The following is a 16,995-nucleotide window of genomic DNA, read 5'->3' as shown; positions in this document are numbered from 1 at the left end:
AAAGGTAACCACCATGAGGTCAATAACCCCATAGCTATTCAACGTCCAACATGTCCCGAAACCACCGCCGGGAAAAAGATCAGCCAGCTGGGCAATGCTTGGCATCCCCTGCTCGCAGGTTATAATCGATAGTTGTGCCAAGGCAGTGTTACTTTACAGGTAACGGCAGTGAACAGATTCACAGACCCAATGCAATCCAAAGCTACCAATTAGACTAAGGGTGTGTGCCAACATAGAAACAAAACCAAACGTGGCCTATCTAACAGAAGAGAGTTGTCAATAATCACAATGGATCACTAGGATATCAGGCGGCATCCTGAAAGGATCACGAGGACCTTTATTCCTAAACCTGATAACAGCGTTTGAAGGCCTGTTTCACAGATTTGATAGGAAACTAGGTTCTGTTTTACAGCAGCAGGCAGCACCCTGCACCATCACTTCTGACTTTCGAGGCAGTTTTGTGAAGTGGTATCACATATTCTGTACAAAAGATTAATCTTCAAATTGTTTGGCTTCCATTTATCCTGTGGTTGGTGGAGTTTGGTTAAAAAGCCAAATATATGAATGCCATTTTAAGCAAAAGTACCATGTCATGTGACATCAGCCATAGAAGACATTCAAAGCATTTAACCTCTTCTTTGAACACGACAGGAGCTTAAGGGCCATTTACACATGTATGTTGTGGGGATTTGATACTTCCACAATTTTTTGCATACACAATATGTAGATGAGCCTTTGAGACATTTCCACAATAAAATTAAGGTGAGTGACGGAGCAGTGTTCCAAAAACGCAAGACAGATTTTGACTTAGTTAAGCAATTGAAGGTGCAGCCCCAGCCGCTGTAATGTTTCTTCGGGTAGACATAGCACGGGGTTCACAGGCTTGAGCTGTGTTTCCCCCAGCAGCGAAAGGCCAGCCAAGCCAAAAAGGGTGTGAAACAGATCCACCTGCAAGCAAGGTTTCGAAAGGTAAGAGTAAATGTGCAGATAAGGAAAGGAAATCTTATTCCGTGTCAGTCTTGTTCCTAATGCAATCAACTGCACCTACCACATCTCCAGGGCGATCTGCAAATCCTCCCGTTTCCTCATCCTGGCACGCCAGAATAAACGCGCGCAGTCGTTTGCTGTCAATCCAGCAAAGCCTCCCAAGCATACGTAGAGAGGCCAGAACCCACCAAGAGTAGCAAACATCTGGCAGCTGATGTGGGGGAGAAGGAAGATGCCACGGATGGATTGAGGGAAAGTGAGTGTATTAAGGAATAGAAAAATAGGATAACGGAGGGAAGGAGGGAGGGAGGGAGGGGGGAGGGAGAAAGAGAGGGAGAGGGAGAGGGGGGGAGAGAGAGAGAGGGAGAAAGAGAGGGAGAAAGAGAGGGAGAAAGAGAGGGAGAAAGAGAGAGAGAGACACAACTGGAATAAAAATACAACGACAGGAAAGAACAGAAGTAAATATGGGCAAAAAGAACATGCAAAATGGTGTATTTTCACACCTTTTCTGGTCGTCCATTGAGCCCTCCTGATGGCAACTGACGCTCACAAAGCCACCACCCGAGCAAGTCGGCATTGACAAGATGGAGCCGTCCAACAATGGAGAGAAAGCCAACGCAGCAGTACACCTACATGGGAAGTGGCCCATCAAAAAAGGTTAATATGGATTGTGACATACAATTTTAAAATGGTATTTCAATCATCCTTAAGAGTTGCCTCGACCATTTCATTCTGGTGAATATGGAAAGGTTACCGACTTCAAGATATACAACCCAGAAAAGGTCAACTCCAAAAATGAGCAATTAATGGATGACGCTATACATCCTACCTGTCCCGCATGCGATTCTGAACCAGGCCGGCAGCCAAAACCCCCATCAAAGTTCATGCATGAGAGAACAAAGGTCACAGCCTCTTCCATACTAATGGCGTCCAACCTTCCCTACGTCACAGAAATGTGGGAAATGTTAACCCAGTGCTTTGGTTTTACCTCAAAGTGAGAAGGTTTGCATTAATCACATAATATAAATTGGGATCTTCCAAAGCCAAGTTGTTATTCAGCGCCTGCATACCAACAAGGCAAGTGTGGCTGCAGCACAGAAAGAAAAGCGAGTGTCCACTTCACCTGCAACACAAAAGGTAGGCCTGTCAATGCGCATTTCACCTTTGCAAGATTACTGCCATGAATGACAAGAACAGTGGTTATGGTCTTCTTTTAAACAAATAATCCACCAGCCACAGTCCCTGCAATTCCTCCACTATTTGGAGAAAGCTCGTTAATAACTTGTTTGACTTGAATTTTAACTGCTGGCAGGCTTTCCATATTGATATCTCAAACAAAAAAAATACGTGCAAGTGACTCATATTTTGAAGCTTATGTGAAGTCAAATGTGAAGAAATGAACCCTTTTGTTTGTTATTTACATTGTGACCTGGTTTATTAGTCAGAACTGCTGCATTCGTGAAATGTGCATCAGTTATGTGTATGTTATATAACACGTGTGCTTGCGTGGACGCGCACGCACGCACACACACACACACACACACACACACACACACACACACACACACACACACACACACACACACACACACACACACACACACACACACACACACCATCTTGCTCTTATATACTGCACAAGTTGGGTCACAGATCAAGATCGGATTACTTCATATTCAGTAAACCATCAAGAAGGTTGATGTTTAAAGCTGGGAGAGCAAAACATTAACACGGGGGTGCACCACGGCAGTGTTGGGCCAAATGGCCTCATTTCCTTGTTTGAAGTCTGGAGTGGATTTAAAGATTTTTTTTTAAAGTGATTTTTCACCATTGAGTGATATGGCAAAAACGATATATATATAGCATGATGTTTCAAAACGTTGTGGACAACTAATGACAAAACTATGTGGATGAGTTGGTTAAGTGACAAGAACAAGCGGATTTAATTTTGGTTCAGATCCAGATCCGACTTATCAGTGGAATACAAAACGAAAACGTTTCAGCTTGGCGGAAGTATGCTCTCTACAAAGTGCCGTTATAGTTATTTCATGTTTTATTTATCTTTCATTTTGATTTGATAGGAATTGAAAGTTTTTTTTCATTGTGACAATGACCTTCCACATGCGAAAATAATGTCGGACAGCAAATTTCTGGGCAATTGGCCCAGGGGTATGGAATTGCATGGAAATCAAAGAAAAGGCTGTGCGCGTTTGCAAGCGCACGTCTTATTTTAATATCGCAAGAAACACCCACTCCCTCCCACTATTGTGGGCCACTTATAGGGAACCACATCTTCTCGGGGAGGGGCGGAGGGTGGGGAGAGGCGGCAGTTGTGCCAATGAACTAACCTGGGGACCCCCAACACGGATGCAAAATTTGCTGAAGATTATCTCAGGGGTTATGGAATTGTATAGAAATCAAAGAAAAGGCTGCACACACACACACACACCTCACTCTTATCTATATACCTACAGTGCCGTCATAAAGTATTCACACTCTTGACTTTTTTCACATTTTGTTGTGTTAAAGCCGGAATTTAAAATGGATTAAATTGAGATTTTTTTTGTCACTAATCAACATGTAGTAAGTACTCCACAATGTCAAAGTGGAATTATTTTTTTACATTAATTTTACAAAATAATTAAAAATTAAATACATAAATATCTAATTTATATTAGTAATAACCCCTCTGAGTCAATACTTCATAGCCTTTGGCAGCGATTACAGCTTAAAATCTTAGTATACTAATTGTGAGAATTTTATAAACAAAGACAGAAGTTAAAAATGTCTAACCCCATTTGTCTCCAGCAAAGGATCCATCTTTCTGTTGAAGGCTTCTTATGTATTCCACCACTTTTTCCAGGTCGATGGTGTTAAGGCTGTCAAACAATGTGAGGATCTGCGGTGGTGGCGATAGTTTGAATGGAACCATTGTTGTAGATTAGAAAATTTGCAGATCCTATATTATCGTAATGTTGAAAAGATGGCAGCTCATTCAATAAAAGGCATAATACCAAGAACATATTTCACTTGAGCGACTTAAGATCAGAACACCTTCAACCTAGTTCCCCCACCTCACCTCAATTTCTCAAAGTAAGGCCCAAACGGTGGGGACTCTGGAACAAGAAAGGCAACTGCATCTAATTGGTTTTTTGAAACATATACACCCTTTTGAGCTCAAGTGTATCGTGACAATTTGAGAAACGTTTCTAGGTTTGAAACAATCCTGGACACTGCCACTCCATCACAGGAGACTCGACTAAAGGTGGCAGGATTTTGCAATTTGTTCAGGGTTCCGGCAATAATGCGCCTCCTCTGAAAGACACCTTTGGGATCTTTGACGACACTCCCCAACCAAGCTATCACATGGGTCTTCCGGCTTAAAATCCTTCCAATGGACAGCGCACACATTGATGTATTGCCCTTCATGCAAAAAAACAGGATGAGAATTTATAGCTGGGCTGAGATTTGAACCCAGGGTAGACAGCCCTGAGTTGAGTGCGCATACCTCTTCGCTATCCTGCCAGCCCAGCTGTGTTTATAGGGGAACTACAAAAAAAGGAAATTCAAAACTCAAAAATTAGTAAATCACCAAATAAATTTTCACAACTTTATATCCTTATATGAAGAAATGCACAATTAAGATGACCTGCACCTTGGAGGCAGGTACGAGTATGTATACATTTAAAACTAGAACGGCACTCAGTAGGGTGCATACCTCCACCGGGCTGAACAGTTTACGTTTTGTATCCCACTGATGGGCCGCATCTGGATCCAGACCTGAACCAAATCAAACCAACATGTTCTTGTCACCAACCCAACTCATCCACCGAGTTTTTTCATAACTCGTCCACAACCTTTTGACCTCCATCCACCTTTGGTGGCGCAGGTACCAAATCAACAGGACGTATGCTAACCACCATGAGAAGCAAGGAGAAGCTGATGTTTTGGGCATTAACTCTTCATCAGAGTAAGAGGTCATTAAAGATCCAATGGTGTCTTTTGCGAAGAGTAAGCGAGTTATCTCTGGCACCCCAAAAAATTCCTGCCCTGACTGCTGGGAAGGCAACAGAAAACCATTCCGCATAACCATTCAGCACAGTACTGTGCAAAAGTTTGGGTTGTTTTCACTTTTGTGGTGCTATTCCCGATTAAATATTTGTGGGAAGTTAGAAATGCACAATATAGGTAGAATGTAGATAATAAATAAATTTTCTGTGAAAGTCAATTCAATATCACAGTTACCTTTAATCATATAAAATAAATTAGGAAATTGAAAAAGTATTACTTTTGTTATACATATTGCCGTACACATTGTCACGTCGATGGGGATTAAGATCCCCGAGCTGACTAATGGCCAAAATGAGCTTTACTCCGAGGCGTATACCCAACCTGGCAGTAGTGACACGTGGGGGAAGGTTTGAAGTCTTACCTGATCAGGAACAAAGGCAGGGATTATCCCGAACCCAGAAACATGATGACGGAACAGCAAAATACACAATACAAGAAAAGTAATATTCGACAAATAAATGCTTCAATGAAAATAAATGCAAATAACAATGAAAGGTGAGGTAAAAACTAAAATTCCTAATTCAGGCGTCTCCACTCAGACTCGTATACAAACAAGGGGAAAACTAAAGTACAAATAAATAATGTTTCTGCTGGCTGGGACTTAACTCTGGTCTTAACGAGGGGCTTTGCATTCGTCGCCTCCAAACCACCGTGCGGGAAGCGCACAAACTGATGCGGAGTCGCACTCCTTAACGTCCCAACGTGAGGTACTTCTCGCGGCCGGTTCTCCTGCGAGTCCCTCTGCTGTCCCGGGGAAGCAAAACGCGGACCCAGTCCACCACCCACGCCGATTCTCTTCCTTGCGATGCCGACTGCCCCGAACCGCTCTTGCTCAGTCTTTTTCCACAAGTGCACACAAGCCAACATTGCGCCACCGGCCGCGACCAAGCCCAGAACCTGAGAGCGATGAAATCGCCACGCAGCCAGGACCGAGAGAGCAAGGGAGAGGGAGGAGGGACTCAAGCTCCCTTGGCCCTCGCTGATGTCATTCCCCGACCAATCCTGACATCCCATTACATCATCCCATGGCTCCTTAACCAGTCACGAAGCACGGGGCGTGGTTTCTCCGTTACGAGTCATCAAGGCGGAGTCCAGCTGCCATTCGGTAATGTTCGGCTGGGCGGGGTTTACTTGCCGACCGGCAAATGCCCGGTTCTCTGTCGACATGACAGTGCGATGCCTGTTGTTGTAATTGTTGTTGTAATGGCGGCCCTTTTGGATGAAATAAAATGTAGGGGAAATCACAGGAGGGCGATTACACACTGGGGCTTATCCTTAAGCCCGACTTAATTAGCATAGCTCCACCCCTCAAATGGACACACATATACAATCTTATTCTATACAGATTCCCTACTTAGCAACATCGAGGTTCTTCTTCTTCGCGTCACACGGTCCATGTTAATTTACACAATCCTGCCTTTCCTATGAGATTCATCTCTATCCCCACTAACAACAACAACAACATGCATTTTAAGGCCATTTTCCCTGCTGGAGCGGGGGTTAGCCTTGCGGTCCCCATGACAATCTTCTCCATTTTGCCCTATTTTCTGCATCTCTCCTTGTTAAACCCCTTGCCCGCATTTCTTCTTCCACCATCTTTAGCCAAGTCTTTCTCGGTCTTCCCCGTCCTCTACTTCCTTCTACATTCATTTCCATCACTCTTCTCAACCAGTCACTTTCATCCTTCCTCAACACATGACCAAACCATCTCAACCTGTTCCTCTTCACAGCATCAATCAAGGCTCTATTCCCATCATCTTTCGCAATTCATCATTTGTCATCCTCTCTCTCAACGATACTCCGCACATCCACCGAACCATCCACCGCACACCTTACATTTGAATGTGGCTGCAACACTGGTTAATGACCCTCTCAGACCACTGCATTTTTGATGAACCCACTCAGCGCACATTGTACATTGAATGGAGTTCACTCCGACACCCTTCCTGCACACAGCACATGGCCACTTCCCAGTTCTTTCCACCTCACCACATGCTTTACCACTTGCCATCACCTTCGTCTTTCCGATATTTACCTTCAGACCTTTTGTCTCCAGACATTCCTTCCACTTGTTCATCTTTTCCTTCAGTCCATCCATACTTTCCGCAATCAACACCAGATCATCTGCATACAACAACTCCCACGGTAAACCCTCCTTTACGTTCTGAGCCAGCACCTCCATCACAGCTACAAATAGTAGTGGACTTAGTACCGACCCCGGATGCACTCCCACCTTCACCTCAAACTCACCACTGTTCCCGTCCTTCGTCCTTACAGCTGTGCGCGCTCTTTTGTACATTGCCATCACTACTCTGATCAACCATTCCTCCACTCTTAACTTCCTCAAAGCCCATGTCAATACTTCGCGTGGAACAATATCGAATGCTTTCTCCAGATCAACAAACCCAAGAAACAACTTCTTCCTCTTCTCCATGTACTTCTCCTGCAACTGCCTCACAATAAAGAGCGCGTCTGTCGTTCCTCTTCCTGGCATAAATCCAAACTGCATTTCGTCGATCTTCACCTTCTTCCTTATCCTCCTCTCCAACACCCTTTCCAATACCTTCATTCCATGCTCCAATAACTTTATCGCTCGGTACGAGCCACACTCCAGAAGGTCACCTTTCCCCTTGTATAGAGGGACGAGGGTACTCAGTTCCCAATCCACTGGAATGCGGCCTTCTTTCACCACCAGATTGCAGATCTCATTCTCTTCACACCGCAATTTCCCGCTGCCTTCAACATATCTCCCACAACTCCCGTCGGCCCTCCTGCTTTTCTATTCTTCATTGCTTTTATCGCTTCCTCAACTTCCTTCTCAGTTATCTTCTCTGCCGGTCCTAAAACTGGGTTACTCTCGATGTTGCCATCCCATTCATTCTCTGTATTCAACAGCATTTCCATATATCTTTTCCATCTTCCTTTAATTCCATCTGGGTCCACAACGATTTGTCCCACTTCATCCTTCAAGCAACTCACTCCCATCACATCACACCTCTCTTTCACTATCTGCTTTGCAATCCTGAATACCGCTATCTGACCCTCTTCCGAATCCAAGCGTTCTCCGAACATTTTCCGACATGCCTCCTGCGCCTTTGCTACCTCTTTCTTTGCAGCCTTCTTGGCAGCCTTATAACTTTCATGCTCTGCTTTTTCTGCTCTCGTACCCTTCGCCTTCTGCCCCTCCTTGAACTTCTTCCTCTTCTCATCAATCCTCTTTCCAACTTCATCATCCCACCACCATGTTTCCGAGTGCCTCGGTGGTCCTTTTGTCCATCCACATACCTCACCAACGGCTCCCAACAGCCTATCTTTCATTTACATCCAACCACTTTCAAGCTCAACCACATCATCCTCTACTCTACTCAGCTTCTCTTTTAATGCCTCCCTTACTGTCACCTCTTTCAACCTCCACACCTTCATTCTCGGTTGGTACTTCACCCGCCGAGCTCTCCTCGCACCTTTCACCCTTATGTCGCAGACAACCAAGTGGTGCTGTGAAACAGCCTCCTCCCCGGGGATCACCTTTGTGTCTACGTGGAGGTGCCCCCTATCTCGCCTATGCACCATCAGATCGTCAACGGTTGTCGTCGACCCACCTGACGTGTATGTAACAAGCTTATTATCCTCTTTCTGGAACTGAGTATTACAAATCAACAAATTAGCTCCATCAGCAAACTCCAAAATCCTTTCACCTTCTCCAATTCTCACACCATATCCGTAACCCCCATGAACTCCCTCAAAACCATCCATACCTCCTACCACAACAACTTCCTCATCTTTCACGTTTTCCATCAGCTTCTCTATCGCACACCAGAACTTGTCCTTCTCTTCATCGCTCCGACCAACCTGCGGAGCATATCCCGAGATGACGTTCACCAAGAGCTTTCCAATCATCATTTTCACCATCATCAACCTATCACTCACTCGAGTCACACTCACCACACTGTCTACAAACTCCTCAGAAAACAGGACACCAACACCATTCACGCCCTCCGGGCACCCTTGCCACACAAACTTGTATTTCTGTCCCTGCCTACACTTCACCATTCTCACACCACTTCCCTTCCATCTCGTCTCTTGCACACAACATATGTCCACTCTTCTTCTGAACAATACTTCCACCACTTCTCCTGATCTCTCTGTCTTTGTCCCTACATTCCATGTCCCAAACCTCAGAAACCGATCTCCACTTCGGGCTGTACCCTGCCCATATGTAGTTGTAATTGTCATGGTTCTCTTTTTTTGAGGTAATGTTTTTATGGCCGGATGCCCTTCCTGATAGTGGGGCAACTTAGCATAACATTTGTGCATTTTGTGAAGAAAGCACCAAATTTGGCACACTAGTAGACTATCAGTATCATATTATGAAAAGATCTGGATATTGGGCCATCTCAGATTCAGACATTTGATTTTTGCAATATGTGTGAACCACCCCGTCCTCTTCCCTCCTCCTCAGGAGTGCCATGCGAGACATGGGTAATGAACGTAGAGCAGAAACAAAGAAGAGGACGGGGCAGGCCGAGAAAGACTTGGCTAAACCTGCCATCAGAGGGTTGTATAAACATATGGGAAAAAAAAAAAAAAAAAACCACACAAAGAAATTTTGTGAAATTTTGCAATTTGTATATGAACCTGTGTGATCTGTTCTGTGCATGGAAGAAGTTTCGGGAACTGAGTGGCGTGCTGAGGAGGAGGGGAGTGTCGTTGAAGCTGAAGGGAAAGGTGTATGCTGCATGTGTGAGAAGTGTTATGATTTATGGGAGCGAGACATGGGTAATGAACGTAGAGCAGAAACAAAGGCTGGAAAGGGTGGAAATGCGAATGGTTCGGTGGATGTGCGGAGTATCGTTGAGAGAGAGGAAGACAAATGATGAATTGCGAAAGATGATGGGAATAGAGCCTGTGATTGATGCTGTGAAGAGGAACAGGTTGAGATGGTTTGGTCATGTGTTGAGGAAGGATGAAAGTGACTGGTTGAGAAGAGTGATGTAAATGAATGTAGAAGGAAGAAGAGGACGGGGCAGGCCGAGAAAGACTTGGCTAAAGATGGTGGAAGAAGAAATGCGGGCAAGGGGGTTAACCATGGTCGGATGCCCTTCCTGTCGACAACCCTGTTAGTCACCTATTGCGACACACAGGGAATTACCAGTAAACTGGTACTCAATTTGCCGACCTCAGAAGGATGACAGGCTGAGTCAACCCCCCTGGCGTTAATTCAGTGATCAACTGGTATTCGAACACAGGATCCTAGGATCCAAAGCCGGCTCGGTGTTATTTATATTCTATGAGCTTGATATTTAATTATTTGCATAGGCTTTCTTAAAGTGTGTTTGGCTGTGGACTTAGGAATGCATCGTTTCAATAAATGTCACAATTTCCTACCTGCACAGCACTCAGTGTGTACAACAGATGTGGATCATGCCCTTGGCTGGCACCAATACCCCCACAGTCATGTTGGCAGTGCCGCATAAACTCCAGAATGCTTTCCCGGTCCATGCGTGTCAAAGAACCCGTGAGGTCCATGGCGGTGAGGCCCCAATACACACCACTCATCCGCAAATACTCCGTCATGCAGTATTCCTGGATGAGAGACAGATTTATTTTGACTCATTTATTCTCCTTACTGCATTCACATTATTACTATTTTCTTCCTGTCAGTTTGATTTCAAGGCTAAGGGCTTATTGCAAAGCCTCATTTGAGTGCAATCACAGCCCTAGTTTAGTTTGCCTCCAATTGCTCAGCATTGAGTGCACTCAGCAAATTGTAGTGTACTTGTCTTTGGGCTGTCTAGTCTGAGTTTTTAACTACAAACTGTCATCCTGGTGCTTCTCAGGTAGGGTGTTCTACCCTTCAGAGGGCTTTTCAGCCAGTTGTCCTTTGTAGCATTAGCTTGTGGATACCAGGAGTAAAATTGCATACATTTCGTAAATAGAAGATCAATGTGTGCTGCAACCAATGCCAGATTCTAAATTACTTTCTCGTTTGGGTGTTAAGGGGAAGGAGGTGTTTACTGCATCAGTGACACATCCCCATAAAATCATGCAACCAACATTCAGGTGCTGCATATGTGCGTTATATTGATTATATCAGTAGTTATTTTCATGTCCCCTTCATCCACCACAAATGATATTTTCCGATTTTTTATTATTATCATTTTGCATCTTCATATACAGAGACGAGGCAACAAATACAACCTCATTGATTTCCCCACAATAAATATTCGAAGCCGCCATGTCTGGTTCACAATTGGCTGTCAGTCATTGCAATTCATCTGTTAAAGTTAATGCGTTATGAATTGTTTGCCTAAACGCATTTAAAGTTTTCAATTCCTTATGAGTAATGTACACATTGAAATAGCATCAAGAGGAAATTCTCAGATTTCATAAAAGGGTCTTTACTCCAAGGATTGCTACAGGTATGCTAACTGCCATGGTAAGTAAAGTAAAGCTGAAGTTTCAGGCATTAATCCTTCATTGAAACAAGACAGTTCATGTCTGAAATTCCAGCTTTACCTCGTCTCCCATGGTGTTAAGCATGCTTTTATCGAATTTTATTGAAAAAAACCTATCATTAGATTTGTCCGCCAACACAGCCTGGCTAGCCTTGATAAAGTCGAATATTCCACTCCCTTAATCTATGGATTTGGGTCACTGATGTTATGATGTACGCTTCCGAAGTTAGGAGGTGAGCCATATAGTGTTGTCTGTCGTTTGACCTATGTGATTAATGCTTATTCATATTCATATTGCTTACAACATTATTATTGCTTGTAATTATTTGCAATTTGCAATTATTTGCAATTGCAATTCATATTGCTTGTAATTACACGAGCCATGAACATAGAGTGGACAGACAGGGTTAACTTGCTATACAGGACCAGAAACAATTCTAAACACCCACATCACTATAAAACGTATGGCATTTACATTAGCAGTTTCAGACCGATATGTGACTAAGTGCCACCACAGGAGATTGTGCTTACATTAAGGACTGATGAGACCCAGCGGACTCGGTGCATGACAAGTGGTTCTTCTGAGCCCTGTCAAAAGGCATGGTCGAACAGACTTGTATTGAGACTATGGGTTGGGGCTTTTGGGTTGAGCCATTTTAGCATTACATTAAGAAAACAAATTTGCGGCAATGTCAAGATAAGTCTGATAAGTTTGGCATTGGGGTCTGATATCCAAGCTTAACCCCATTTGGCTTTCCTCCTTCACTCTGCTCTCTCATATCAAACTTTTTCTCCGACCGCTCCTATCTCTGTAATTGTTGGTGGTTCAACATCTCCCTCCATCCCTATCAACAGCAGAGTCTTCCCTCAGGGTTCCGTCCTGTCTCCAACACAATTCCTTCTTTTTTATCAATGACTTTCTTTCTTCTACAAATAATCAAATGCACTCGTTTGCTGATGACTCGACATTACATTCCTCCATCTTTTTCCCATCTGCCACATCTTCCCTCACTCGATCTACATCTCGTTTCGTCACAGCCACTGCTTTAAATTAGGAATTTGACAAGATTTTCCAGTGGAGCAAATGTAATCAGATCAAGTTTAATGCTTCTAAAACTCAATTTATTCAGTGGCGGAGGTAACTACAATGGCACTCGGTCGAGTGCATGCGTCTGATAGGCTGAACGGTTTATGTTTTGTATCTCACTGATAGGCCAGATCTGAGGGGCGCGTCCACTAATGGAACGCCTCTCGCTTCCCAGATCGAGGGCCACGTGGTCAGGAGAACCTCGTCCCTTCTGGTTGCCCTGCCGTCCCACCGTGAGCGCTGGCAGGGTGTACTTCAAACTAAGCTTAAGTGTCAAGTGTTAAGTTCCTCCTTGCCCTCGCAAGGGAAAGTCTAGGGTCAAGCTCTTCCAAATTTCCAAACACTAGAAATCGGACGTCTCAAATTAATTAATTATTTGTTACTACATCTCAGTCACCCGCGACCTCTCTAGCGCGGGCGTCGAACCAGTTCATTTCCGGGCGACCGGGCCGAGTATCGGCCCGGCCGTGGCCGAAGCCGTTGATTCCGCCGTAGCACGCTAACGCGTAGGCTCGCGCGTCCCTGGTCCGCCGGGGCTCCGCGGGTGTCCTACCGTGCCCGGCACTGCTGATCTCTCAAACTTCCGGGAGTAGGTGCCGGTGCCCGGGGACGGAGTTCGCTGTCTAAACATGGTAGCGCTAGGCCAGTGGGACCGCCGGGACCCACGTGCACTCACAAGTTGTTCTGCGCGTGGGCGGCAGTATCAGACCGGGGCGCCCAAACGCTCCCTGGCTAAAGTTAACCTGAAAGCGCCCACATTGTGCGGACAAACCCCACCAAGTCGAGGGCCACGTGGTCAGGAGAACCTCGTCCCTTCCGGTCACACTGTGCCTATCGGCCGGCCTCGAAGACCGAAATTGTGACTATGTCACCCGAAAAATCATCCAGACTCATCATCCAGAAAATCCAGAAAATCCAGAAAATCATCCAGAAAAAATGTCATCTGCATCCAGACTTTAACCAAAATCTAATCGGCCTGTCCTTGTCACCTACCCAATTTATCCACCAAGTGTTGTCTTAATCCATCTACAACTTATTGAAATATCATGCTATATGTCGTTTTGACCCCATCTCTCAATGGTGAAAAATCACTTTAAATCCAGATCCAGATCTTCACCAAAATCGAATAAGTTTGTCCTTGTCACACACCCAACCTGTCCGCTACGTTCCGTACTAATCCGGTCCTAACTTTTTGAGATATCGTGCTATACCGTATATCATTTTGACCTTATCTCTCAATGGTGAAGAATCACTTTAAAATTATAGTATCCGGATCCGGATCTTCACTAAAATCTAATAAATTTGTCCTCGTCATACACGCAACATGTGCACCTAATCCATCCTAATCTGTCGACTTTGATACATCCTGCTCACAGACAAAACAAACAGACAGGGTGAAAACATAACCTCCGCCCACCTTTGGTAAGAGATAACACGATTTCATTAAATTTTTTAATGACAGAGCCATGTGTATAAAAAATATTTCTTTGGTGGACATGATAGGGGTTGATACGCACATAGTCATCTTTCTTGGCACTATATGACGCGATGTAGTCAGCATGCTTGTCCAGGAATAAAGTTGATGGTGCATCAGTTTTTATGTGGACATCATTCAGCGGTGCTCCCTACAAAACAAACAACTCATTTGTATAATTGATGGTCACAAAATAAATAATCTGTTTATGATCAACCAGCAGCTGAAATGCAATGGGTTGGATGGGGCTTTCGTTGGTAAGATATATGAATATCTGTACATTTAGAAATCTTTTCCTCGAGTATCGTCTCACATTGTACCAGATATTCAAAATCAAGGAAAGACCATGCAAAGGTAAAATTACATGAGGAATACGTCTAAAAACAGTTATTTATTGAATCAAGACAAGTAAAATGAGGAGAGTCAACAACAGAAAGAAGAAAATCCAAGCAACTTGATCTGAATAATCAAAAACACCATCTGAGACAGCAAAGTCTATGAAAATGCTCCTCTATTACTGAAAGGAGAAGCTTCTATCCGTCCGTGTGTCACTCTTCATTCTCAAAGGTTCCTACTGCCATAGAATAATAATGAAAAAACTAGAGGTTCCAGGGAACCTGAACGCAACTGGTCTATATCAATATGGTTAGAATATGCATAATAGAACCACAAACTATATAGTTTATATGTGCTAAAAATATGACAAAAATTGATTTTTCAATATGGCCGCCCTGTCGCACTCATTTTTGGGCGTGCAACGCCTAACTGCAATCCCAAACTAGTTTATGTCTTAAAGATGCTGCATAACAAGTTTCATCAAATTTTATCAATATTTGCTACTTTTAGAGCGTAGACGTCAAATTGTTTACAGATGACAAACAGACAGACAGACAGACAGAGACAGACGACGGACACTGGGTGTCGACAAAAACTCAGCTGGACATAGTCTAGTTGAGTTAAAAATAGGTGAAATACCCATGGGCGCTCACTTGGTAGAAAAAAGCAGAATACTACACCGACTAAAGGTATTTTAAACAGTATCAGAATATTTTAAACCAATTTCAATGGTTGCGAGGAGCCAGGGCAGCATGTAGAATCATACTAACGTAATCATGAGACTTTAACCAAACAAACAACACAAATACCTATTTTGGTGGGAGGGAGGAAGAGGTAGTTTCTGAGAAGAAAGCAAATACCTATTTTGGGGGCAATTCATTCCCTGAGTGCGGTGAGAAAAGCAGTGCCATTGTTATGACATCGCTGGTACCCAGAGTATGCCGGGTAGCGACGGGACTTCCAACAAGCTCAGAGGATATGTTAAGTGTTTGTCTCGTCAGTATGTCCGTGTGTTTGTGTCGGAGTAAAAACGAATAATTGTCATCTCTGGACCAATCAATGGCACCGATGGTCGCAAAGCATGCTGGGTCCTTGCATCACGTGGGGTAGTCACACGAAGTTAAAGGAAATATGATTATTTGAGCACCTTTGGCATAAAGCCACGTCACAGTTGCCGAGCAGAACTGTGTCTCTGCGTTAGAGTTGGGAAAAAAACCTGTTTTATCTGTGGCTCGATTTACCTTGTGTAAAATATTTAGCCAAGGGTTCTCATATCTGCATTCTTGTGCTCTGATCTCATGCTGCAGTCTTTGCTTTTGCCTTCCTTTCTCATAGACACTTTGAGTATAAATTAAAATTCAGAAAGAATAGAAGTTAGAGGTCTGGTTGCCCATGCGGACAAGCACATTATGTCCGTGCGTACGAATAAATATTCCTTTTTGTCTATCAAAACTGTCTGTCACTATTTTTGATAAAGGTGGGCAGACCCTACGTGTGTGTGTGTGTGTGTGTGTGTGTGTGTGTGTGTGTGTGTGTGTGTGTGTGTGTGTGTGTGTGTGTGTGTGTGTGTGTCGTTGGTCATCTCCATATGAAGGTTTCAGAAGGTGGAACGGAGCCCTCCCAGGTCTCACAGTAAAGTATCCATCTTCGTGTGTGTGTATACACACATGGGTGTATACTATATGTACGAGTTTGTGCATGTAAGTTGTTGTTGGCTGATATCTCCACATGTGGGTGGGTTTCAGGAGATGGAACAGAGACCTACCAGCTCTCAAAGCGCACGCACGCACGCACGCACGCACGCACACAGTCACACACACACACACACACACATACACACATACACACACACTTTATTCGATTAAAACATGAATGCTCAGATCGTAATCTCTCCTCGTTTGTATTAGACAGGAATGGTTTCGCTCCCACAGAATTGCAATAATGCAGGTTGGAGGATGACATGGCGATGGCATGGTCATGCATGGTCATGGTGATCCGATTCTACACTTCCATCTCCGGCAACACCAAATTTATTCTCAGTGAGCATGTGATGTATCCTGAAACATGCTAACGATCACGGCACCTACTTCCACAAACAGAAAGTACCGCCTTTTAGTTTTAGAACTGTTACATTGTCTCTTCTCTAATAATTCCTGCGTTTTAAATGAATAATCCACCGATCACCTCTTCTGCATCATTTCCGCAAACCTTCATAACAAGGATGCAAATACAAACGACATTAATTAGCATCGAGACGCGATTCATGAAGTAAAATTACCATCGTTTGACACATTTTGAACGATCCATACTAAAGGTGAATTTAAAGGACCCAACCAACCTACCATACTCACAACCACACCGGCCAGCTCAATGACCCACGTGTTGTACGAACTCTTCTTCTTCTTGAGCGAGTTGGATACGATTTCTATTTTCTTTCGAGGAGGAGAGGGTATTTTTAATTTATTTTTAAGTAAAATGGTTTTGCACTGTTGTATAATAAATCAAGCTGTAATTTTAGGGTGGTATTAATATTTTTTCCACCAGAAATTGCCGGAGAGTTTACACCGCCTAATAAAATTTGTTCC

General features: G+C 43.9%; 1 protein-coding gene across 1 annotated transcript; it reads right to left on the bottom strand.

Annotated features, from left to right (window-relative positions):
- Positions 1-304: 304 nt before the first annotated feature.
- RABGGTB (Rab geranylgeranyltransferase subunit beta) lies at positions 305-16,813 on the bottom strand. Its single transcript, XM_068114415.2, has 9 exons — positions 16,753-16,813; positions 14,118-14,225; positions 10,444-10,641; positions 3,781-3,886; positions 2,058-2,110; positions 1,817-1,927; positions 1,491-1,616; positions 1,049-1,198; positions 305-948 (listed from the first exon to the last, which is right to left on the bottom strand). The coding sequence occupies exons 1-9, from the start codon at positions 16,753-16,755 to the stop codon at positions 808-810; spliced, it is 996 nt and encodes a 331-aa protein (XP_067970516.1). The 5' UTR covers positions 16,756-16,813; the 3' UTR covers positions 305-807.
- Positions 16,814-16,995: the final 182 nt, after the last annotated feature.

The sequence above is a fragment of the Myxine glutinosa genome, chromosome 1, assembly GCF_964187855.1.
Source record: "Myxine glutinosa chromosome 1, kmMyxGlut1.1, whole genome shotgun sequence".
Classification (NCBI taxonomy): domain Eukaryota; kingdom Metazoa; phylum Chordata; class Myxini; order Myxiniformes; family Myxinidae; genus Myxine; species Myxine glutinosa.
This window is presented reverse-complemented; position numbering and strand designations above follow the sequence as displayed.

Bases quoted from the DNA above. Each gene is read 5' to 3' on its own strand.
- RABGGTB (XM_068114415.2), bottom strand. The intron at 1,199-1,490 runs GTGTGAAAATAC...CCCCCACATCAG, and splicing joins TCAATGGACGACCAGAAAAG to CTGCCAGATGTTTGCTACTC. The intron at 949-1,048 runs GTAGGTGCAGTT...CCTTGCTTGCAG, and splicing joins CAGATCGCCCTGGAGATGTG to GTGGATCTGTTTCACACCCT.